This window comes from Manis pentadactyla, chromosome 2 (assembly GCF_030020395.1).
Source record: "Manis pentadactyla isolate mManPen7 chromosome 2, mManPen7.hap1, whole genome shotgun sequence".
In the NCBI taxonomy this organism is placed as follows: Eukaryota; Metazoa; Chordata; class Mammalia; order Pholidota; family Manidae; genus Manis; species Manis pentadactyla.
In genome coordinates this window covers 36,128,789-36,154,581 of record NC_080020.1, presented here as the reverse complement: position 1 = coordinate 36,154,581, position 25,793 = coordinate 36,128,789, and the positions used below count along the sequence as shown (strand labels likewise).

General features: G+C 37.1%; 1 protein-coding gene across 1 annotated transcript; it reads right to left on the bottom strand.

Moving 5' to 3' along the window:
- Window positions 1-10,361: 10,361 nt before the first annotated feature.
- Window positions 10,362-25,241, bottom strand: GABRA6 (gamma-aminobutyric acid type A receptor subunit alpha6). Its single transcript, XM_036920076.2, has 9 exons — window positions 24,795-25,241; window positions 24,476-24,594; window positions 23,833-23,900; window positions 21,928-22,148; window positions 21,761-21,843; window positions 21,328-21,471; window positions 20,768-20,920; window positions 19,290-19,549; window positions 10,362-11,207 (listed from the first exon to the last, which is right to left on the bottom strand). Exons 1-9 carry the CDS (start codon window positions 24,830-24,832, stop codon window positions 10,932-10,934), a joined length of 1,362 nt encoding a protein of 453 aa, XP_036775971.1. The 5' UTR covers window positions 24,833-25,241; the 3' UTR covers window positions 10,362-10,931.
- Between the last annotated feature and the right edge of the window lie 552 nt (window positions 25,242-25,793).

The window sequence follows — 25,793 nt, the reverse complement described above, 5'->3', positions numbered from 1 at the left end:
TATGTATTGAAAGGAAAATATACCCGATGCAAATTACCTTGCTATTGTGGCTTTCAGGTTTCTTCATATTAAATAGAGAGGTCAGGCTACTTGCTTTCTCTTATTCCCTCCTGCTTATCATCCCGGAACGCGTGTCTAAAACTGCTGAATCCTTTGAGGTGCAGTTGCCAAACAGTGGAAATTCGATCCCTCACACAGTTGTTTTGAGGAGTAAAGTTGCACATGTATTAATTTCTGTGCTTCTTTGTCTAAAGAGCTACAAGGTTAATTCTTATTTTCGGGCCTGTAAGAAAAAATTCTCTTTGATTCAGTTTTCTAGAGCTCTGTTCTTCCTACTCTCCTGGACTAGGCCATGGATAAAGAATGCGTAGGCATTGACCTATGGATATTTCTATTTTGCCTTCATATTTCTTAGCTTCCATCACAGTCGTTACAGTGAGAACCAAGTGAACAAGTCTGGGGAGTGAGCCGGTTTGACGAAGCTCACTCTTCCCTTCCTGTGTTACTGAATGAATGCCCCTAGCAGAGCACGGCACTCACTCACCTGGGTCTTCTTCATTACCGCCGTGTTGTGTTATAAATATCTCATTAACACTTCTTTCCCTAGATTCTAGTTATCTGCTGATGCTTCTCTCTTTTCACTAGACTGAGTTTCTTGATGGCATAGGCTATATATTACTTTTTCTTTTTAATTCAGCATAGCTCTGGCACATGGTAAGTGCTCAGTATGAATGAATCAAGTTCATATTTCAGGCTAATAATGGGAGATACATTCAGAAAAAGAGAAAATGCAGAAAGCCATATATACAATGTGTATTGAATTAGAAATCAGTCTATGGAGAGTAGAGACTTTGACAGATATAACTTAAAGTCACCATACTTGCTAAATGTGTGTGTGTGTTCTATATATTCCTGCCTATGTGGCCCTTCTTTTAAACCTAATGGCCACACTTGATATGAATTAAATATTTGCATAATATATGAAGAAGGAGTCATGCTTTGACATTGATTATTCTATAAATATTTTGGTTGAAAAAACTGTAACTGTCATCCTAATTGTTGTTCACAATGTGCTATGGTTTATTGATCTCCAAATATGTACCAGGCATTGTAGAGGGATCTAGCATTGTAATCCTCATGATTGTGGTGAAATTTTTGCATCCTTATTTTACAAATGAGTACATTGGAGCATGGAAGTGAAAATGATGATATTGAATTCACAGATGATTGTACACATATATTGGTGTTTCTCTCTTGGTCCAAGTGACTTTCAAAGGACCTGCTAATGAATTTCATAATGGCCTGATCTAAATATGTATTTTCTAATAACAGTGATTAACGAACCAACAGTTGGATGATTACTAGAAAGATGGAAGGGTATGAATAATACACAACCTGGATAACTGACTCTCTTGAATTTCCTATGTGGCAGTGGCAAGAACCCTCCATTCTCATCTATTCTATCGTAAATATTGCTTCTCAATATCTAGGATAGACTCTTCAATGGGGAAAGAGGGTGCATGATTTCCCGAGGAGAACTAGTTATTAAGAAGCCACTGCTATACACTTGCTGACATGTACAAATGCCCTATATGGGCGTAATGCTTTTCAGGGTGCTAGGCCTTTCCTCAAAAATTAGCTCATGATTAGTACACTAGCAGAGAGAAGCCACAAAGTATCACAAAGTATCCTGGTTCAGACACAAGACAGACCTGGATGCAAATTCTTACTCTGATTCTCTTCACTGACAATGAGCAACTTCTATGAACTCTTTCCTTAATGTTAAATGTGGGGAAAATATCTTGATAACTTTCCTAAGAGACTTTATAAAGATAAACTACTTAGCATATTGTATGTCCTGTGATAACACTTTCACGTAGGCACAGCTGGTATATTAAGTCCATTAGTGATGAAAAAAACATAACTTTGGAGAACTGAATGACATTCATTAAAAAATGTATGGAGCATCCATAAGTTATCAGGTAGTTCAGTAGTGAGTTGGGTAACAAAAAGAAATAGATCTTAAACATAACCTTCAGTTGTCTCCAGTTACCAATGGACTAAAGAAGATGGTTCTAAAGAAGTTAATATAGCATTTTTTTCAATACTTGCCATATGTCAGATGCTATTTTATGTATGGATACGTAATTCTGGATCTTGTCTCACCATGAAATTCTATGCCATTAACATCATCACCTGTGTGAGCCTCAGTTTCCACATTTATACAATTGTGCATAAATAGAATCCACTTCATTGAATTGTTGTTAAGATTAACTCAAACAACATATCTAAACACTTATAAAAATGCCAGACTCATGCTAAATAAAAAGTATTTACTAATAATAAGACCAAGGCATTTTTACTTTAACTGCTTTCAGTAGTAATATTTAAAACTCATTGAAAAGGTATTATCAAAGAATAGAAATTTAGGCCGTTAAAGGATTTTGGAAGTCACTTAAACAAACCCCCCTGTTAGGAAGATATAGAAATGAAGGCCCAGAGAAGTAAGTGCCCCGCCCACGGCAGCCCCACCCAGAGCGGGAACCTGCTCCAAGGCCTGCTGAGTCCCATCAGCAAGGCCGTGCTGCTGACTGTGACGGAGGGCTGTGTGCCTCCCATGCACAGTGAACCCACAGTTTTGAAGCTGATTTTATGCTTCTCTGTCTCACTTTTTTCTATCTTCTGTCATTTGTACTTTTGGTTTATCTGACTATGAAGGCCCCATATTTCTTCACATTTTACTCCTCTTATACACGTTGGGCTAAGAAACAAATTAACTAGTGTGAACTAGGTTTAAAATATGAGTAAATAGGCTTTGAGCAAGGGCAGAGTGACTCTGCTTTGAATAAAATACTTGCCTTTTAATGCCTTTATTTTGGCTTATTTATTTTGACTATTCCACAGTTGTGGATAGTGATGGGAGTTGAGAGGAATTCTGGGCTAAGCATCAGGTTATCAATTTTCTAAAAAATTAATATCTCTAGAAAAGTTAACTACAGATAAAACTGAGGCATTGCTACATTAGCATTTGGATAAATGTTAGTATGACACATTGAAAATGAATTAAAAAACTACTACCGCAAAAGGAAAAAAAACCAACCTCAAAAATAGTAATTAAATTATGAGATTTTGATGTGTTCTATTAGAAGTAAAATGTAGATGTTAAACAAAGAAGGTAGTCTGTCCATTTATTTTATAAAAATTGACAAACAAGCAAATTTAATTTAATTTTTAAATTTTTGTTTTTATTTATTCATTTTTCATTTTTTAAAATTGAAGTACAGCGGATGCACAATATTATACTGTTTTCAAGTACACAACATAGTGATTCAGCAGTTACATACATTATTATATCATCACCCCAACTAGTGTAGTTACTATCTGTCAATGTAGAAAGATGTTACAGAACTATTGACTATATTTTCTTAGGCAAATTACTGTAGAAACGTAGGGGAAGCCTATTTGCATATTATCTTTCTGACTCTGTACATGAGGCATCTAGTCTGGAGGAATTCACATTCAAAGGGACAGTGTATTCTCACAGAGCTAATCTCCAGTTTTACCCACATGCTCATGAATGCATGCTTTCAGAAAGAGAATGTGGTTCAGGTTCTGCAGCAGTTCAGATGATAATTGTCATCAGTTTTCCTGGGAGAGAAAGAATTAGACTGCCAAAATTATGGATTAGGATGTTGTTAAACCATCATACATAATCAAATAGCCAAATTTGGGGGGAGCTCTTTGAAAATTTACCCTTTAGATTACTAGCACTGCACATTACTCAAACCTTTCAACGGTGATTTGAGATTTGGGGTTACCTTTTGTTTTGTTTTCTTTTGTTTTTGGTGTAATAGCACACATTTTATTTTTGTACCAGCTAATATTTGTTGTAAGCAAGTTCATGATTATATATATATATATATATATATATATATATATATATATATATATATAGTCTTTTTAAAAATTTTAGTATTAATCTCCAATTACATGAGGAACATTATGTTTACTGGACTTCCTCCATCACCAAGTCCCCCCCATAAGCCCCCTTACAGCCACTGTCCATCAGCATAGCAAGATGTTGTAAAATCACTACTTGTCTTCTCTGTGTTGCACAGCCCTCCCCTTTCCACCTCCCACATTATACATGCTGAACATTATGCCCACTTTCTTCCCCCCCCCTCATCCCTCCCTTCCCAGCCCTCCTCCCCAGTCCCTTCCCTTTGGTAACTGTTAGTCCATTCTTGGGTTCTGTGATTCTGCTGCTGTTTCATTCCTTCAGTTTTTTCTTTGTTCTTATACTCCACAGATGAGTGAAATCATTTGGTATTTGTCTTTCTCCACCTGGCTTATTTCACTGAGCATAATACCCTCTAGCTCCATCCATGTTGTTGCGAATGGTAGGATTTTTTTTTCTTATGGCTGAGTAATATTCCATTGTGTATATGTACCACATCTTCTTTATCCATTCATCTACTGATGGACATTTAGGTTGCTTCCATATCTTGGTTATTGTAAATAGTGCAGCTATAAACATAGGGGTGCATCTGTCTTTTTCAAACTGGAGTGCTGCATTCTTGGGGTAAATTCCTAGAAGTGGAATTCCTGGGTCAAATGGTATTTCTATTTTGAGCTTTTTGAGGAACCTCCATACTGCTTTCCACAATAGTTGAAGTAATTTACATCCCCACTAGCAGTGTAGGATGGTTCCCCTTTCTCCATAACCTTGCCAACATTTGTTGTTGTTTGTCTTTTGGATGGTGACGATCCTTACTGGTGTGAGGTGATATCTCATTGTGGTTTTAATTTGCATTTCTCTGATGATTAGCGATGTGGAGCATCTTTTCATGTGCCTGTTGGTTATCTGAATTTCTTCTTTGGAGAACTGTCTGTTCAGTGCCTCTGACCATTTTTTAACTGGATTATTTGCTTTTTGTTTTTGAGGTGTGTGAGCTCTTTATATATTTTGGATGTCAGCCCTTTATCGGATCTGTCATTTATGAATATATTCTTCCATACTGTATGCTGCCTTTTTTGTTCTATTGGTGGTATCCTTTGATATACAGAAGCTTTTCAGTTTGATTTAGTCCCACCTGTTCATTTTAGTTTTTGTTTCCCTTGCCTGGGGAGATATGTTCATGAAAAAGTCACTCATGTTTATGTCCATGAGATTTTTGCCTATGTTTTTTTCTAAGAGTTTTATGATTTCATGACTTACTTTCAGGTCTTTGATCCATTTCAAATTTACTTTAGTGTATGGGGTTAGACAATGATTCAGTTTCATTCGCTTACATGTAGCTGTCCAGTTTTGCCAATACCAGCTGTTGAAGAGGCTGTCATTTCCCCATTGTATGTCCATGGCTCCTTTATGGTATATTAATTGACCATATATGTTTGGGTTAATGTCTGGAGACTCTATTCTGTTCCACTGGTCTGTGGCTCTGTTCTTGTGCTAGTACCAAATTGTCTTGATTACTGTGGCTTTGTAGTAGACCTTGAAGTTGGGGAGCGAAATCCTCCCCACTTTATTCTTCCTTCTCAGGATTGCTTTGGCTATTCGGGGTCTTTGGTGGTTCCATATGTATTTTAGAACTATTTGTTCCAGTTCATTGAAGAATGCTGTTGGTATTTTGATAGGGATTGCATTGAATCCGTAGATTGCTTTACACAGGATGGCCATTTTGACAATATTTATTCTTCCTAGCCAAGAGCATGGGATGAGTTTTCATTTGTTAGTATCCTCTTTAATTTCTCTTAAGAGTGTCTTATAGTTTTCATGGTATAGGTCTTTTACTTCCTTTGTTAGGTCTATTCCTAACTATTTTATTTCATGATTATATATTTTATAAACCTGTCATGGAGTATTTTTAACCTTAATTTTACCAATGCTTAATACTAGCATACAGTAGGATGATATGATGATGATAGCACTGATAATACTATAAACAATCACTTATTATGGTGCCCTATATATGCTAGATGTTGTTCTAAGCAATTCACAAATATAAATTCATTTGATGATAGCATATGGAAATGAGTTTTACCAGTAAATGCTTTCTGAAAACAGGTCTCACTCTTCCTAATGGTTTCACTACCAGTTCCTAATGGCTCTTGAAATTCAACCACTGAGGAAGCTTTTTAAAGAGGTTAAATGACACCAGAATGTTTTAGGTCCTAGTCTGTTTGTGTTTAAGCTATTGTACCTTAATTGCAAACCCGCCCCCGCCCCTTCTCTTTTTTCCCCAGTCCTAAGGTTGATAACATTTCCCTAGCTGAACTGTGCTCAATACCAGGAGATTCTGAGAGTTATTTGGTCATGACCATGTCCTTCAATGAAGTGCTGATCTCTTTTCAATGGGAAGTAAGATATTACTAATTTATAATGTGAAGTCACATCAGAATTAATTAAAATGATAACTTCTTATTGATTATAATGAAATATTCTGAGCATAAAATGTCTTTAACCTTTAATTTTTGTAATAGTTATGATGACTCTAAGAACTGGGGATACGATGGTTCTGACTGCACTGGAGAATCTATGGACAGGAAAGTATAAGCTTAGGGCTATTAATTCTCAGTTTAAGAAATTCAGAACAAAAGGGCTCCTATGGCAATCTTAAAATAATCTCTTATTTCTTGCAGCTGCAGGGCTTGCTTCTCTTAAAAAGTACATGCATGTTTTAACTGTACTGATTATAGAATTACAATATAAATAAAAATCTTACACTTGCCATGTCCCTCATGAGAAAGTCAGGACATTAATTGGGAAGGAAAATGAGGCTGAAACTTGTATGGTGACATCTGAGTGGACTTGAACAAAGCCGAGAGTCTTAAAACTCCAAGGCTTTCTAAGACTTGCTTCTCAGGAGAAGCAATCAAGCTTCCTGGATGTGAGAGGACTACAGTAAACCCTTCAATAATCCTGCCAGGTAGAGAAGCCCAGGTGAGCTGAGGTGATGAGTGAGAGAAAAGGATAGAAGGAGGAGGTTATTTATATTAACTACAATCATGTAACTAAACAGAGAAGTAGGAATCATAGAAGCTATGCACATTTTGTTCTTTGCTGCTCTTATTTTCTTATATACAGATGTAATGCTATCTGTGCATAAACATGACATAGATATTTAGACATATTGATATTTGTATATATTAATAATTTATTTTGACCTCCTTTTCTATCTCTTTACTCTCCTTACTGTTTTATATAAAGGTGTTTTCATCACAGATAGACTTACAACTGAGTCTTTGGGAAACAGAATATTTTGGCAGGACTACAATTATAATAGATTAAATATCATCACCCAGAAATGGATACTGTGTTTGTTGCCTAGAAATGGATGCAATGGCTGTTTGGGTTTTGTTTATGTCCTCTTTGGACAAATATTAAGAGTATTTTTGTTCGTTTGAGGGGTAATTTCATTTTATTGTGGAACAGTATAAATGTGTTCTAAAGAGCATATATGGTATCAAATAACCGAAGAGGTAAAGTATACCAGTTATTAAGCATTTATCTTTTATTGTCAGCCCCAAGATCAAATTCCATACTTCATTTTGGGATGCTGGGGCTGGAACTCGTTAGCTTTCATTTCTTCTCTGTCACTAGGATTTCTGTCAGATCCTTCCAATAAGAGACACTAGAGAGAGACTAGAAAACAGGTAAAAATGGAAAGGAACTTTCTCCCTTTTGTCAGCTTGTCTTGGCTTTTAATGTTACCCTTCACCTAACAACAGTTGATCCCAGTCTCCAGAACCAGAGAGTTCTGTTTTTTGCACTCCCAGAACCAGCCTCTCTTATCCCAAATGTATCTGTTTCAGCCAAGCAGCCCCATCTCTTTGCACGTCTGAGCCCCAATGTGCAAGTGTTCTGCGCTCTCCTGAGATGCTAGCAGCACGTGGGCAGACCTCAGAGGTCTGAGCCAGAGCCCCTCCTTTGATCACCTGTGATACACCCTGTCCTTGGAGGTCTGATTCCCAGCCCTGGGGTTTCCTTCTCTGAACTGCTGAGCTACCATTGCCATTCAGGTGGTGTCCTCTTTTCAGATGACTGTCCAGATCTACAAGGCCTCCCACCCAAGTTTCTAGGTTCTGTTAACATTACCATCTTTCTTTTGATGTCTGCCTCTTGTGGTTTCTATTTCTGTGTTACTCATTTAACAATTCCTTTTGTATTAAATTCTCTCTGTTGAAATACCTAGTCTGGTATCTATTTTACATAATTCTAATTTGGTCTCCAACAGCCATGTGGCTGGGGTAAGTCATGTTTCCATTCACAGACTCCATCCCTTATCTGATTAGTTGGGGAAGGGAGTTATAGAATGGATAGTATAAATAATGTCTAAGGTGATGTTTCCCAAACTATTTCCTAGGAAATGTTCCTCCTTGCAATTGTGAAAATTGTACATTTCTTCCTTCCTTACAAAATGATACTTATGGTCATGTGGATTTGGGAAATGTTAAATACCGTAACAAACTATGAGAGAATCATAGTGCACATATGCATAATAAAGGGGCTGACAATTCTGGGAGAAAAGAAACCTATTTCATTTTGATTCAGCATCTCTCCCTAAGTTATGTGACTAGGGAAACTTTTATTTACAGTTACCCTCTATTACTACCTCATGCCATAATTAGGAAATACTGTTCTCTAGAATCCTTATCAATTCAAAAATCTTATGGACTTTTTTCAAGATTCCTTCACTGAAGGGAAATCTTATGCCTATAATTAATGCTTTAATTGGTTTTACTTATCAGTTTCAGCTACAAGTATAAATGTTGACTGAGAGTAATGTCATCAGAACACCAAGAAAATTATTACAGGAAGTGAAAGACAAAATGAGAACATTCTGGAGGGAATTAAATAAGGACATGCATGGTTATGTTAGGTGAACAAGCTGTGGATTCAAACTGCCTGGGTAGGACTGAAATATAGCACTTGAGTGCCACTTGATTTTGAACAAAATTATTCACCTTCTTTGTGACTTGGTTTCTCATCTTTGTATGCATATAATGCATATAATAGTAGTATATACTTCATAGGTTTGTGAGGAAGATTAAATGTTTACATAGATTAAATATAGCATAAAAGATGATTAACACATAGCTAGCATTTTATTAATGTACTCCCTAAAACAGAAGCAGGCCCTATATAATTAGAATAACTTAACTTAGATAGAAAAAGTATAGTAATGAAACAAACATAAGTTATGCAAAATGGAGGGATCTTTAGAAGACATCTAACACTTCCCCCTCATCCTATAGATTGGAATAGAGCTAAATCTCCCGGAGATTTGGTCATGGAGCTAATTAAGAGCAAAGTTGGAAGGAAATCTCAGTCTGCTCACCCTTAGTAGCATGCTATTTCAATTACACTCTAATTTGTTTGGCTGTAGAATTTTTGCATTCTCCCACATAAAGACAAGAGTAGAAATTCCAAAATATTTCTTTCTAGGTTCAGAGCTAGGGGTGATCTAAATGATGTTTAAGACCCAATAATGGCTAATGAGGGGTTTATTGATGCATGCTTTCTCTTAACCCTAGTTCCTGTTTGCCTAAGACTATTCTATGTAGGAAAAATATGACTAAAGTTAGCCTTGGGAAGAGCTGGAATAGTAGAAAGGGAAAGGGGAAGTCTCACTCACTTTTTTCAGCTTTATTGAGGTATGACTGATAAAAATTGCAAGACGTGTAAAGTGTACAGTGTGCTGATTTGATACACATATGCATAGTGAAAGGATTCCCCCACTGAGTTAATTACATACCCATCACCTCCCATACTGTTTTTGTTGCTGTTGTTGACAACATTTAAGTTCCACTCTATCATCACATTTCAATTATACAATACAGTGCTATCAACTAGAGTCACCATATTATACATCAGACTGTTAGACTTCATTTCATCTCATAACTGAAAGTGTATTCAGTGAGCAGGAAGGAGATGAGGGATTGACTATTTGAACACAAACTCAAGCCTTTCTTTAGAGCTAGGTGACTAAGCCTGGCTACCCCGTATTGTCTACCTCTCAGAATCACCAGGGACATTAATGATAGGGTAGAGGTAACCGCTTCATTTCTCCATATTTAAGGAAGCTCTTCTTCCCAGCTTTACTAAATAGATCCAGAGAACCATGCTTTTTGTTATTTTACTTAGTGGTACAATTAGAAAGGTAGAAAATATAAGACATAACCATAGTCATAATATTGAAGTCTTCCTTATAATCACTATTTTTTTTCTACGACTTCATGGAATTACGGTGAGTATATTATTTTTAAAAAGAGCTTAATAAGATAAAACAACACTGTATTACAGTCCAGCTAAAGCTATGTACATATGCATACATAATTCATGATCTATGTATAATTCCTTTATATACAAACACCATACTTTATTGAGGTAAAATAGCACAGCAAGATTAAAAACAAATGGCTAAATTCAATATAGGCTTTAAATGATGCTGAAAGCCATTTTACTAGCATAAATGCTTCCAAGATGCTAGTATTAACTTATTGATAAATATTTAGACTATTTATATTTTGCTCACTTTAAAACTAAGCCAAAATAAACATATATTTTAAGGCAATCTTTAGAAGTGTTAGCATTTCTCACTTTATCTGCTTTGTGGTAAATGCTATTCACAGTGGCAATTAAAGTACTGAACAATGGATAAAGATCAGCAAATTCATCTTGAATCCATCTTAATCGCTTATAAAATTTTTCTCTAATGTACAGAAAAGTCACATTTTATAGCAACCTTCAACTTCCAGTATTGAGGATTAACGTTATTGTCTTTTGACCCATATATGCTTACTCAGAGATATATGTTACAGGTTTTCAATTTTTATTTCATGTTCAGAAAAGCATCTGTACAAGTCCCAATGCTATGCAAAAGAATTCAGAGAATGAGAACTTATAAAGTACATGTCCTGGCTGCAAGCTATTCCACACTGCCACTCACTTCCATTGTGTCTTTGGAAAGATAAACTACCCAGTATACAAGGTTGAATCCTGCAAATGCAACAGGGAAGAGAATCCGAGAATACTGGTCTATTTTACTGCTGCCTCCGAAAGCTGGAGAAAGTGGTGGAGGCATAACAGGTGTTGATTGTAAGATGGGAGCTCTAGTTAGGACTTTGTTGGCCTCAGGGGGTGGAACTATTGGCAAGGTCAGAGAGGTGATTCTTTTCTTCAGATGAAACTTGGACTCAGGATGCTGTGTAGAAAAAAGACATAAATATTCCTTGTAGGTGAAAAAGCAAAGATCACTTATTTAGTCATGTGTTTTCATTGTTGATAGATTGTTATTGATTCTTTATCTATATAAGATAAAATATCAGCAAATACTTCATAATATTTGATGGTGCTACTTTTCTGAGAAAGTGGCAAAACAAATTTCTAATAAATTATTTGTTCCCATCCAACATGCTATAAGTTAATAAACCAACAATTGAGCGACACATTTCCACATCCCAGAAACTGTGTTGAGCATTGGGCAATTAGGAAAAGATGAGGCAGGTTTCAAAGGCTTATCCACAGCCTGGTTATGCATAAGCCTATAGGGCAATGAGTGTGGGCAATGAGAGGGGATTTCAATTTGGAATGTGTAAATAATTAGTTAGTAAGGAAAATAACAACTCAGTTAATTGATGTCATTCTTCTGGACACTTTCCCAGCCTATAACCTTATCTTCGCACACTCTGAAATTTAAACCAGCTGAGACAACAACAAAAATGAAGGTACTCATGTATGTCAAAACTCAGTGACAATGAATAAATACCTTTACATTGAATGGAATGACTATTCATGGTTTAAAATGCAACTCCCTCTTAGCCCAGAAGTTCTGTGTTGAGAGCTTTCTGCCCCATTCAGAACTTCCCTACTTGTCTCCCTCCATCTTAAATCACCACAAAAATGATTCCCTTACTAACCTCAGAGTTGTTATAAGATATTTTCTATCATTAGATTTTCTGTTCCACTGAAAATCATAAGACAGCCAACTTTAGTCTTGACGGAGCTACTTAGCACACTAACTGGTAAGTGAGAAGGCAAAGGTCCAGGTAGGGTAACGCCTCACCCACAGTCACACAGCTAGTAATAAGCCACTCTGGTCAGCACCGGGGCTTGTTTCATTCCACCGTTTTCTCATCTTTACTCTCAAGTATTGGACTGAGTCCAGAGACTCTGACAGCTTTAGACTCCTTTCATGCTGGGAGACGCAGGGGCCTTCCTCTGATCCTTCTCTTTCTTGCCTACATCATATAACAGCCACTCTTCCTGCGGCCAGTTTGTCCTTGCTGGGTCTCTGCCTCCAAACACTTGCTGTACATTAGTGCTGCTCTTGTAAAACTGCCTTGTTTCCTCCCTGGCAGCAAAATCACCACTTTGATGCCTGGCAGGGCATGTTACCCACGTGCGCAGACTCCCGCGGCTGCAGCCGGCAGCCCTGCAGCAACAGGATGAGGCGGCCGCCCCCCTACTCTGGCTGAGCCACAGGACCAGAACGACCCGCCAAGGCGGTGACATTTGGGCTGCAGGAGACAACGACCCTGAGAGCTTCTCCCTAGGTTCCCCTCCTGAATTTTGCTGTTGGATTTGCTGTGGAAGTTACTGAGTACCTAAATAATAGTCATCAGAGCTCAGACTCAGTGTGCTTCCAGGGGCCATGGGAAAATCTGTTTATTCACCAAAAGCAAAAATGAATCTGTGTTGTTAAGTCTGACTTGACATGATCACGGCGAATTTCAAGCAAAGGATATCTTTGTTATCTATTGGCCCAGAGCTGTGCTTGGCACTCTGGACAGAAGTAAATCATAGGTCTTGGAGGTAGAAGAGAATTTAAAAGAGCGGAGGGCCCAGCCCACTGATCTAGAACTGGACATAAATGACACTGTCTATTAAAAATATGTAACAGCTGAGGATTACTGTGTCTGGGGTCACCAGACAGTATGCGGATAGGACCAGAGTAGTGACATTTTTGGTCTCAATGCATCCTGCCTCTCTTAGAGAATAAACATAGCACTATCTTCCAAGAGCTTTCTATCATGTATCTCAGATTCTAATTTGAATTTTCATCCATTACATATGCTATTAAAATATTCTCCACCTGAAAGCACAAAATGTGTCACTGTTTTATTCTCCAGAAAGTGAAATTCTTTCCTAGGTATATGGAACATTAAAGTATTTTACTCTAGTAACATTTCTAAGGATCATGATGGAGTAGAAAGAGAGCAATCCTTGAGAACAGATTTTCTGTATTCATCTTGACTTTTAGCAGCATGCATTGCCTGTCTGAAAACTGTGTTGCTTTCTGTTTTGGGAGATAGAGGGGCAGACATGAAAAAGTCACGGAGGTGAAAATGTTAAGTTAAACATAATCTATCATAAAAGTAAGGCATCATTCTATCTCCCCCTCTTTTAGAGACATGGGGAAAAAAGTTATTTGTCAATCTCTTGGCATTGCCACAGTGTCCCAGATAACTTGATGAGGATTGGCACATAACTTCTGTCCAGAGTTAAACAACATCATTTGAAACTAAACACCGTAACAGATTTAAGGGCAATGGCATTATCCTGTGCTTAAATTAAAGACCCCCTACATAGGATTACCCATTTTCCTCCTCTACTTCCGTGAACAATCTATGGAGGGTTGCTTAGGAGTTAAAAGGAAGGAGAGTCAGAAAGCCCTAGATCGCACACAATTCCATACATACGACTTACCAGCCATGTGACTGAGACAGGTTAGAGATGCCACATGCCCTCTGTGGGCCTCAAGTTCCCATCTCAAAAGTTACAGACATTTATTACTTCCTCCATAAGTTTTTTCTCTTTTCTTTAAGAATTTGAGAATGAAAATGAAAGACATGTATACTTTTCCCAGTTTTCTGCCTCTCAGCTGTTACAAATGCTTTAGCTGTTTCCAGTCACATTCTTCCTTGTAAATATTATTCCAGTTGCCCCTTATCTCCTTTCCTGACACAAAACCTCCTTAATGGTGGAGAACATATGATTCTGATGTATAAGTACTCCACAGCACCTAGCCAGTGCAGAGAGCACAGTACATGCTTAATAGACCTATGCTGAGTCAACAAGGAGGTGAAAATCTAAACATTTTCCAAGATTTCTTAGTCAGCAAAGGGAACATAAAAGTCATGATTATTTTACATTATATTTTAGTGTATTGTTTTACAAGAACTATATCTAAATGCTTACCACTGGTAAACAGTACACAACAACTTTGCACGCATGACTTTGCTTATCCCTAGAAAGATTCTATGATGTAATAATATTGTTTTCATTTTAGAGATGAGCAAATGAAGGCTCAAGCAGAAAGCTCACATGATAAGCAGCAGCACCTGAAGTCAATCTCTGTGGGATGCCAGGATCATACTCTTAACAATTACGTTCTCTTCCCATCAGCTTGAGAGTTAGAGCACAGTTTCTCAGCTGTAGACGGTTTAAATTTGGGGTAGGACAACTCCTTGCTGGGGCATTGTCCTTTACACCATGGGATGATGAGCAGCATCCCAGGCCCATACCCCAAGAGCCTGAACACCCCCCACCACCACCATCCCAGAGTTCTAACAACCAAACTATCTCCAGACCTTGCCAAATGTCCTCTGAAGGGGGAAATTCACCCACTACTGGGAATCACTGGTTTAGAGTTACAACTGTCGCACTGACCAGCAGTGGTTGGGGGGATTTCTAGCAGGCAGTGAATACAAAATGCTCAAGGAAATGCCAGAGGCATGGCTAACCCACACACTGGATAATCAGCTCCTGAATAATTGGGAATTGGCAGTACAGGAGACTGGACCCAATTTAGAAGAATCACATTGAAATTCTGAAATGAAAAGAAAGCCAGTTTTGCAACCCATTCAAACTACAGGTTTGCATCAGACTCTGTCTGCTCTATTGTAAGCCAGCAGCTTCAGCTGATGGTAAAATAGGCTTTTGTCAGAGTCCAGATGAGGTCTCAGCTTGGGGCTGTCAGTGTTTTGAGTGGAACACCTGTGGTTTTTGAATTTTTCCAAGACTCCCCTGCTGCTGAGTGCCATCCTGCCATGAATATTTTTAGAGCACTGCTTTGTTTTAAGTAATGCCATATTGCAAAGATACTTTGAGTCAAACTGGACTGTATGACAATCAGTTATTTGATGTAGGAATAAGGCATTTGGGTGGTACTTAAAGCAATTTTGATAGAACATTCAGTGAGTCTAATATGCTAAAGAGGAGGAGACAATGAATCACTTCTCAAGGAGATACTCTAACCAGGGCTGTATTACTCAAGGTGCAAACAAAGCATTGGCTTAAAAGAACCAGCAAACAGGGGCACCAAAAATAAGATAAAAAATGTTGAAAGTATTTAATACCTGACTTAAAAAAATTATCATATTAACTTATGGAGAAAGCAAGTACTCCATCAAATTTTCTTGCAGTAACATTACAGCTGTTAAATTGGGAGCAGAGACAATTCTGGAATTTCTTCAGAGAAGAAGCATATTGGCACCAATCTGATGGGTCAGTGGTGGTAGGGGGCATGTCTGGAGACTATATTGGAATGTTTGGAGGGTACAGAATGGAATATTGGTTGTGGATTTAATAGAAAGCATGAGGAAAGAGCTAACTACTTACACCCCTCATCTAATCTACCCCACCCTCTCTAAAAGTCATACAATGGCATAACGGGGAAAGAGCTCCACAATTTTCCTGTTGCTCAATCTCTGACTGTCTTAATCCAATTCTTAATTCTGAAGACTACTGATTGTTCTTACAGTAATCTTGGCAATATTTAGAACAGGGGAGGTAAATCTTTCAGTATTCTGTGCTTCCTATCTCTCTATATAGGTGGGGGGCAAATGGTTAAGGACCCAGCAGACAGCTCAACCTTGAAAAAGAGTACAGAGAGGAGAGATGTCCCTTTTCCTTCTCTGTGCCCATGTTTCTAGCAGCTGACTTAGTGCATCTTGAGCAGGGCCAGGCTCATCTTTCTGTTCTCAGCTTAGGCATCACTTCCTCCAGAATGATGACCCGTCTAGACTGAGTTAGGAACTCTTGAGAGACTTCTTCAGTCTCCTTTGCCCCTCTAACCACAGCCTTTTTCACAATGCCTCACTGGCTTCTCTTCCTGCTCGACAAGAAGCTCCATGAGGGAAGAGGCTCTACTGATGTCACTCACTAACGTATCCTCTGCATTCTACAAAGGCTCTGGCACGTAAAATTACTTAACATGTACATGTGGTATGAACAATTCAATGAGTACATAGGTACTCAATAAACTGGTGCCAGATGAAAAGAAAAAAATAAATGAATAAACAATGTAATCAGTATAAATACAGCTATTGTCCGGATTAATTAAATTTTGGTCAGTTTTGTTTGTAGATAATTTACCAAGAACATCAGGCCTCTTGTGAAAAAGAGAAGACACATTGAATGTGTTGATAGGTGGTGGTGGTGGTAGGGGGATTTAGTCTTAGGAACATAGTGGTAAGGGCTTAGACCTTCCAAATAACAGGGAAATGAGCAAAACATACAAAAAGAGACAATGGTCCAAACTTGGTCTCACCTGCAAAATACACCCTGAACACATAATAAGTTCTGAAACATGAAGATGGGACTAACTCTTTATGCCAAGATAGCCTACTACATAAAAACAACAAGGATAGGTATCATATAAACAGGAAAGAAGTTGTGGTCAATTCTTAAAACCTAAAAAAAAATAAATCCCCCAATTCCATAAGCCTTAAAAACAGAAAGATAATTAGTCTATAGAGCACTTCTGAGGATTTAGTTTTAGGTGCCTCTTTGGGTTTGAGGACTAGATTTAAAAGGCCTGAGTGTCTTTGTCAGTACTATATTAAATTTCAAGGTCAAAATCAAAGAGATAAACTTTCCCCAAATTCATGCTAAGTAGTTTCCTGTGAAAAGCAAAGAGCTCATTAAAATATACAACTTAGAATCACATGAAATATCTAAGCACTCATTTGCACTTCAAATTCACCACACTGGTTTGCTCTTTCAGTGTCCAACTTACTCAAATAATGTTTTTTGATTACAACTGAATAGGCATTTTAAAATGTCATGGTATTTGAAAGAAAAAAATGACCTTGCAATCAAAATATACCACTGTGTTATATAAGTTGCAAATGTGTAATTTATGTTTGTTCCTTTACATTATATAAGGCAAACTGCCAAGTTTCGACATGAATAAGTAAAATGTAAATGTCCTATGTAATCATCCATATTTATTTTGGATACTTACAAGGTTTGTATTGTTAGGTTTGGTTATTTTTGCTTTTATTTTTATTTTTACATTTTGATCTAGCCGCCAGAAACAAAATTTTCCTTTTTCATTGCCTTAAAATATTTTAGGTGAACCCAGGTTTAAAAGTATACTATTTCATAAGAAAAAAATTTAACTTGCAAGAAAAAAAGTACTTTGAGAAGATTTAAATGCAATTTCTTATTCAGCTTCCAAAAGGACCTGCTCATTATATGTTACTATTTTAGAACTGCAGAACACAGTTTATAGAAAGATGTGAGATCTTACATTTTATTTTATTAGTAAGTTACACCTTTAAAGTAATGGACTAAGAGAATGATAACTCTATGCTTTCTCTGAGGATTTGGAATCATATTCCTCTCAGTAATATTTATTTCAAGAGTTGAAATAAAGTAGTTGGTCTTCCTTTTTATCGCAGTATCAGATCAATGAGCATATTCAAAGTCATTGGAATTACTTTTTCACCCTATTTCTTATGAATTTGTCTTTTCATTTTTACTGTACATCTCAAATAAGAAATTGTTAAACTGTATTCTGATAAATATTGATTATTCTTCTTTTATAGATATATGTTAGGATAATATATGACCTTTGGACAATATGTCGATTACATACTTATGTAAATAGGTTATAACATAATCACTTATTTTTAGAAACATAAGATAATCCTCACAAATATTCAGAATTTATCTTTTATGAAAACAAATGTTTTCCAAATGCTTTGGACTGAGTTTTCAGCATAGCATTTTTTTATTACAACATTTGTAATTTTGTGACCTTTCAAAACATGTATGTATAAAAAAAAATCATTAAGTCAAGGGAAGAATTTCAGGAATAAGCTTATCTACACTCTGAAGATGTTTTTTATCCAGTGGTATGCACTCCTATGTATTCTTGTCGTTGAGGAATTGTTAGGGAGAGGAGGGCCTCAGCGTCAGAAAGTTGTGGATCTCAGGGGTTCTAGAACCGATTCCTAGTTTTTCTACCAACTAGTAATTAATATTTTCCTCCAGAGACTCTATTTTTCATTTGTAAGCAAATGAATTAGACTGAATCACTGGATGGCAAACTTTATTTTTTAATGAGGGCTAATTCAAGGAAAAAAAATTTTTATGTATTTCCACTTACCATGGGAACAGCCTTATCTTATCCCTTGGAGAAAATATAAATTCTCAAACCAAGCTTCTTAGTTGATCAAAGAGAAAAGTTTCAGTGAAAAAATTATTGTCTTTTTAACCCATAAATGCCTGAGTATTTGTGCAGTGAAATATACAGAACTTTATAATTTTTATCATCAAAGTTAACTGAGGATTAGCTGGGCTAGGCATGGCTCTGCAATTAGGAAATGTTTGTAAGAATTGGTCAATTATGAAGAAATTTTCAGTTCAAAGTGTCTGTACTACTTGATTTTACAGACTACATTTTCCATTTTTCAAGAGCTACTGTTTTGAGTTTGTACTGAAATACAAATTTATACTTGTTAATCAGTTTTATAATTCAATTTTTAAAAGTGTGTGCAGCTTAATTGTGGAAATTGAAATTTGGGGGTACATTTATGACCTTCAATTATTCATGCTATCATTTGTTTCTTATTAAAAAACCTTTGGGGACCAGAGCTTAGCCATAGCAAATTTAAACTAAATTTTATAAGTATTTCTCACTGATTATGTCTTTGAATAAAAGCACATTAAGATACATGTATTTAATATATGAGTGTGAACATGAGAATGTTTTCATGTGAATCAAAAAACAGCTTGTGACTCAACACTCAAGGAACCTAATACTCATATCTCGACCTCATGAAAGAACAATGCCAAAGGTTTATAGCAAAGATAAATGAAGGATTGTTCTTGTTTTTTTCTATGAAGTTGGAGAGCAAGTTGTCTTGGAACCAGAGTTCCATAACCAGTACTCAACTAATATAACTTTTGGACTAGTTAGTTGTTTGTGATCACTGTTTGGCCTGTCTTTTCCCACACTGGTAAGAGTTAACATTTTAAAAAAGTAAACAATTACCAAAACAATCTCAGCTTCCAAGGGTTCAGTTGCTTTTGATATTGTCACGGGGGCCGAGGCTGCAGTCTGTGCCATCCTGTTGGCCTTCTGTGTCTGGAGATTGGTAAAGTAGTTGACAGCTGCAAACTCAATAAGAGCAGAGAAGACGAAAGCAAAGCAAACAGCTATGAACCAATCCATGGCGGTTGCATACGACACTTTTGGCAAGGAGTGCCGGGCACTGATGCTTAAAGTGGTCATGGTCAAAACGGTGGTGATCCCTAAAACAAAAAAGAGTGAGAAACGCAGTATTAGCATTTGGAATCCAATAACAAGATCAAATGAGAACATGTTGGTAGAGAGGATTAAACATTCTGTAAGTGTAAGTTTTGTTATTACGTCATTGTTTTAAAATCGTTCGATTATTATCATACCTAGTTTGATGACATGTACACTGTAGTTACTCAAAAAATTTTTCAAAAATTGTTTAATTTTAATTAGTGTACAGTTTAAGTCATGAATAATTCTTGTTTTCTTCTTTAGAAAAGAGCAAGTTATTTTCATTTTAGTAATAAAACCTTGAACTTCTAATCAATTTTAGTAGCTGGTGATATCTTTCATCATACTTAAGAAGTCTTTCTAGTATGAATAATACAATTAGGTTCCTTTTTTTTATTTGTAGCTTGATATTAAGCTAAAATATTTACTCATGAGAAAATAATTTCACCACTCCTCTGCCAGCAGATTTTTGTCTTGAATTATAACTTGGGGAATTTATATAATTAGGAGATGCTCAACATTATTATACAGGTATTATTTTAAAATTTCCAGAAAAAGATATCTATTTTAATTAAAAAGTCAAAATTCATCTGAGATTTCAATTCAACTCAAGTCATTCCCTATGAACTAGTAAATTCATAATCATGCAAACTCAGAAAAGTTGGATTTTATTACTGGTGATAGTTCTTTCACAGTTCTTTTTTTTAATTTCATTTTTTTGCATCAAAACTAGTAATGATTCTATACATTATAAGTGAAACTAAAGATTCAGGTACAACCATGGGAAATTGTTGTTATTTAACTATTTTTAGGCCTAGAAAAATGGTTCAACCTAATAAAAGTGAACTGTAATTCACATATTAGTGGGTTCAGTATCTTAACCTTTGTCTTCATGGATTTACCTGCCAGAATTTACTTTTCTGCTTTTCCTTAGTTATGAAAAAGCAAATCGAGATTTTAAAAAGCAGACCTCCTATGTAGGGCACATGGAAGTCACAGGAAACCAGCCAGAATTCTTGCTGAGATAAATTTTTTGTTGATTCACCACACAACTTGGGATAAAATGAGGGTCATTTTACATGATGCATGTATCTGAGTGAGATAGGAGTCTATTTCCTCTGTGGATTAAAAAAGTGCACCAGTATGGATGTTCCCCTAAAGTACACAAACAATGAGTGCTGGAGGATGAATGGAAGTAGAGACCAAAGAGAGAAACATACCAAAGACAGTTCGGGCCGGAACAGACTCTTTATTAATCCAGAACGACACCTGGGAAAGAATGACTGTCATAATGCAAGGAGTATATATCTGTATCATGAAGTAGCCCATCTTCCTTTGCAAGTGGAAATAAACTGTCATTATTACGTATTCACCTGTTGGAAAACATGTATATCAGTATTATTGCTGATGACAGTGTGCGAAAAGAATACAGCAGGAAATACATCTTGCAGGTCTTTAAATTAACGTGTGATGGAAGAAAACAAACAAAGGCATATTTCTATGTATGACAAAGCTGCTTGATCAGCAGATGATAAATAACCACAGCTCATTGTTTTTGGTGGGGTTATTCATGTCATATATACACAAAACTACTTATTCCAAGGTTACACAAATCTTTACATGCACATGGTTGCAAAATCAATTTTAAAGAAAATTACTCATCACTTCAAAATAGCTAGCTTACCAAAGGATGCCTAATGCAGAGGAAAAAAAAGATATTTTGAGAATATGCACTGAAATCACCTTACAGGATTACATACTATATTTGTCAAATTCTTACCTGTATTAGATTTAATTGTCTCACTAGATACTGTTTGTCCAATCAGATCATATTGGAGGAGGCTTGAAGATTCTTCTGGGACTTCAACTGAGTAAAGCGGTCCTTTTTTCCATGTATATATGATTTCACTTTTGGGATAAGCATCTGAATTTTTAAAACAAATTAAAACATATTGGTGAATTTGACTTCTGTTTTGTTCTCTTTCAAAGCAAATCTTGTCAGTATAAAAGTGAAATACAAACATACATTCTCTTTAATATTTTTCTTTAAACTGGGTGATGAAAACCTCTATTTATAAGACTGACAGGCATGATTAAATAAGTATATTCGTGAATCACACCGAAAGTGCCAATAGTAGTATTTCTCATTTACATTCCAGTATCTGACTAAAACCAATGCATTACTTGACTTTCAGAAGCCTTTTGTAACTTACAACTCCCAAACTTGAGTGGACAAGCATGCCCATCCATAGGAAAGTTAACAAGCCTCATAGGACAGTCAGCATTGATGGTAAGCCTAGGAACATTGAAAGAAATGGTTCTGAGTTAATGTCATGGACAAATCATTTGGTTTGAGGAAGTAGAATTGGGGAAAGCTCACCTCATGGTGTATAGAATGGTTCCATTTTGCATAATCCTGAAGAGTTTATTAGGGGTTGTCATATTGTGAGCAATTGATTTTTTGCCATTTCTGAAAAAAGTATCAGGTGTCCATATTTTACTGACCATCAAGTTGTTTAAGCTCAAAATCTCAGCTGGCCCCCCAAACTTCAACCTCTCATCAGTCCAAGTCTGGCGGAAGAAAACGTCCATTGTATACTCCTAAGAGAAAATAAAAAATCACACAGGCCAGGGAGATGGTTAGTAAGAACAGTTTACTCACTAGCACATATACCCAATCCTAAAACTTAAGAAATAAAGCAACATCTTATGACAATAACCAATCAGGAAAGTTAGGATTTCAGTGAATTACTATTTTTCTCAAACTCAAAGTTTATATTATTATAAAAGGTAGGGCTCTGTTGTGCAAAGCTCCCTCTTCTACATGGACCTTCCTCAACGTCTTCCTTTTTTTCTATCATATGGTGATCTCTCCATCTATCAACCTAGCAATTTTCCCCTTCTTAATTTAGAAGAAAAATATGAAAAGATTTAGTCTAGGTTTTGTGCTGGCCTTCCCACCATCAGTCTAACCATTCTACTCAGCAACTTGTGAAGCTTCAAAAGTGACTCCAAGCATCATGGTGCCATTTAGGAAGGTCCCAAGGATAGGTAAACATCACTTGATAAGCATACTCTGGCTGCACACCATAATTATTTTCTCTTGTTCTCAGAGAAAAGTGAATGCTGCCATGATTATGCAAATAAAGCATCATTTAAGTATGCATAATAAAAATTATAAGTTTTAACTTACGGAGTTTTTGAAATAACATTAAAAATATTAAGAATTTTGGTCAGGGAAATTGCAAAAGTCAGTGACGGATAACAACTTGTAATTATATCAAAGCATTGCCAATAATTGCTTTGCCTACTTCATATGTTCCTTTATAAGACCCATTACTAGCAGTGGTGATTGTATTTTAAAAATATAATTTGACACAAAATAGATCCATATAATAATAATCAAGGCTATAACAGGGCTCTGTTGTACAAATATGCTTTAAAAATGAGATGACACATGCATAAAATAAAGTTTCAAGTATCCCCAGACTTCAATAATACAGTAGAATATGGTTGTGGTTATTTATACTTGAGGTGAGTCAGACTCAATGAAAAAATTAGAGTAAACTAACAGGATTCTGGATAATGCTGCCTCTCCTTTCCCTCAAGTCTTAAGACATTTATCTCTTAAAGTCCTCCTCCCTTTTTCCCTCTCTTGCTTCTTTTCTTTCTTGCTTCTCTTTCTACTTCATTCTAGAAGACTGGTTCAGGTTTTTATTGCCACTTACTATAAATACCTTCTCCCAAGTCCTACAGCCATCTGTACCTGGACCAGAGTCCCCAGAACACCTCCAAGGTCTGTTTGTAGTAAAAGGTGGAATCCATGAGCCTTTTCAAACGACTCTGTTTACTGTCTTAATAAAATATACTGAGAATCATGTACTACAAAAAGACAGTTATGTTTCAAGATTCATAGATATTTTCAGTATACTCTTACAAGGCACAACATCTTGAGGGTTTTTCTTTTTTCCACTCCAAAAATTTACTAGGACTTCATAAAGATTGGGAAAATCTCTTTGTAGGGAAAAATTCAGGTTGAATAGAAGAAAAGGTATCATTTTAAAAAGTCCCTCAGATTGCGGTGTTCAAGCAGAGCTCTTAGTAAAATGTAAAGGAGATGACAGCAGTCATCCGCTGAAATGGCCATGCCCTCCCAGCATGCACACACATATTGCATTGTGGATTTGGAGCCAAGCATGGTACCAAACCTAATCATAGTTCGTTTTGAGAATTAGCCCTCTCCGCTCCCAAATAAAAGTACCCTCCTCACTCAGAGTTCACTCACCATCTCCACGTCTGACACTGGCCCAAAACTGGTCACATAAATGTCCGTTTTGACTTCAGTGACAGCACCTGAAATTAGCCCGGAGAGATGGGGACGATTATCACCAGTGATGTGAAGGGGCCTGAACTCAATGACTCCACAGAGCCCCTTCTCATGGCCGGAAGCTGCAGCCCACCCAAAGTAACCCCAGCAGCAGGAGTCCATTGGTTTTTCAATTCTGAAAGCTCACATCAAACTAATTCTCATCAATTTGGGCAATTTAAGAAATAGAAGAGAGTTAGGTTAGTATTCTAATAAAACTTTAACAATAACTAACATATATTGATAGCTTTAAGGGAACAAAAACAAAGGAAAGTGTTTTACATGGGGGATCACATTCCACACTCACACAACTCTATGAGGCAAGCACTGTTTCTACACCCACACTAAAGTCAAGGACACCGAGGCTTAGAGAGTTCATATAACTTACACATAAGGTCATGAATTGAAGAAGGGGCAAGGACTGGAGGGGTACAGACACATGGCCTCTCCCACCACTCCTGCACCTCACTTCTGTGCTGTCTTTGTAAGGTCTCTGGACCATGGAACAGCAGTAAGTGGGGGGAATACGGATGTTTGGTGCAGTAAGGATGCTGCCACTCACCTCCAAATCCTGGCCGTAACCGATTGTCATAGCCCTCAAGCAAGTTGTCCAGGATCCGACTGATGTTCTCTGAGTAGAAGTTTCCTTCATCTTCAAGTTTCCCTAAGGCATTTTCTACCCTGTGAGTAGATAGTCAAAGATCCTCACTTGTAGCCTCAGAGAAAATACGCCATTCAATTCACTATCACCTACCGCATCACAAATACATGCCACACCACCCAGGCTTCTTCCATGATTTGGTATAGAGGTCACCCAGTGGGTGTGTGCTTTCCCTTTACTCTGTGCCAAAAAGAAAAATAAGAAAACAAATCTTACTCACCATAAAATAACGTACAGCCAGGGCAGAGGCGACAGCATCCTGCGGTGTACTGCCACACGCAGTCCACCCTCCTGCTGGCCCCTCCTCCCCCTCACCAGCTCCCCTTTGCCAGTCAAGTAGAGAAACCTTCCGGACACCTCATATCCCTTTTCTGTGTTTGCATCCAGCCAGTAATCCAGTAGATGAGGAAGTTTCCAGCAAAACTTTGAGGCTTCCCTTGCTCTCTTTGTCCTTGTTTCCTTCTTTTCATGTGGAACAAGATAGTCTGTGGTCTCAGACTCTGTCCTGATGGACACTCAGCCTCCTCTGAACTGACTCACTTGGGAAATGAGTGTCTGAAGGGACAGTGCATGGTCAGAGAGCAGTGACAATAATCGAATAAGGCATTAGGGGAGATTACAAGGAAGAAATCCACTGCTAGTTTTGGCATGGAATGAGCAGGGCCCTGTGAGGAAATCTGGAAAGCAGTGGCATCTTGCTGATTGAGATTATGTTCCAATGGGCTCAGCATTTATTATTTCTGTGGTTCACAGGATTCCTACACAGCTCGTACCGCTTAGAAAGCCTAAACATTGGGATCCTCTTGGATTTGCTTTCTGACTTTACCAGCTTTATTGTATCACACACCTTTCCTCCGTTTTTAAAAATCGTCCCTCACTATTCATTAAAAGCACTTATAATGCATCAGAGCAATTCCTGGACATCTTGCCATTGGGTTAGTTGTTGTTTTCTTAAAGCATTTTGCTAATTCCTCCTGTCAAAAATGTGTCATCTCAAGCTAAGACCTAAATGGGTCCTACCCCACACTATCTTTAGAAACCTGGCCAGTTTTATGAATGCTTCCTATAAGAGAAAATGTCTATAAATAGTTGATTAAGGCTTCCCATGTAGAAAAGCTGAAAGAATAAAGTATCCTTAGATATGGTTATGATAGTGTTGCTGGCACTCTTTTACTAGGCTTGCCACAAGTCAAGAGCATAATGTTTGAACCCAAGAAGT

Bases quoted from the DNA above. Each gene is read 5' to 3' on its own strand.
- GABRA6 (XM_036920076.2), bottom strand. From the start codon at position 24,832: ATGCTGTCGCCTCTGCCCTGGCTGTACGTTATTTTATG. The intron at 24,595-24,794 runs GTGAGTAAGATT...ATCTACTCACAG, and splicing joins TGGCTGTACGTTATTTTATG to GGTAGAAAATGCCTTAGGGA. The intron at 21,472-21,760 runs GTAAGTTACAAA...TTAAAAATTCAG, and splicing joins TCCACTCAAGTTTGGGAGTT to ATGCTTATCCCAAAAGTGAA.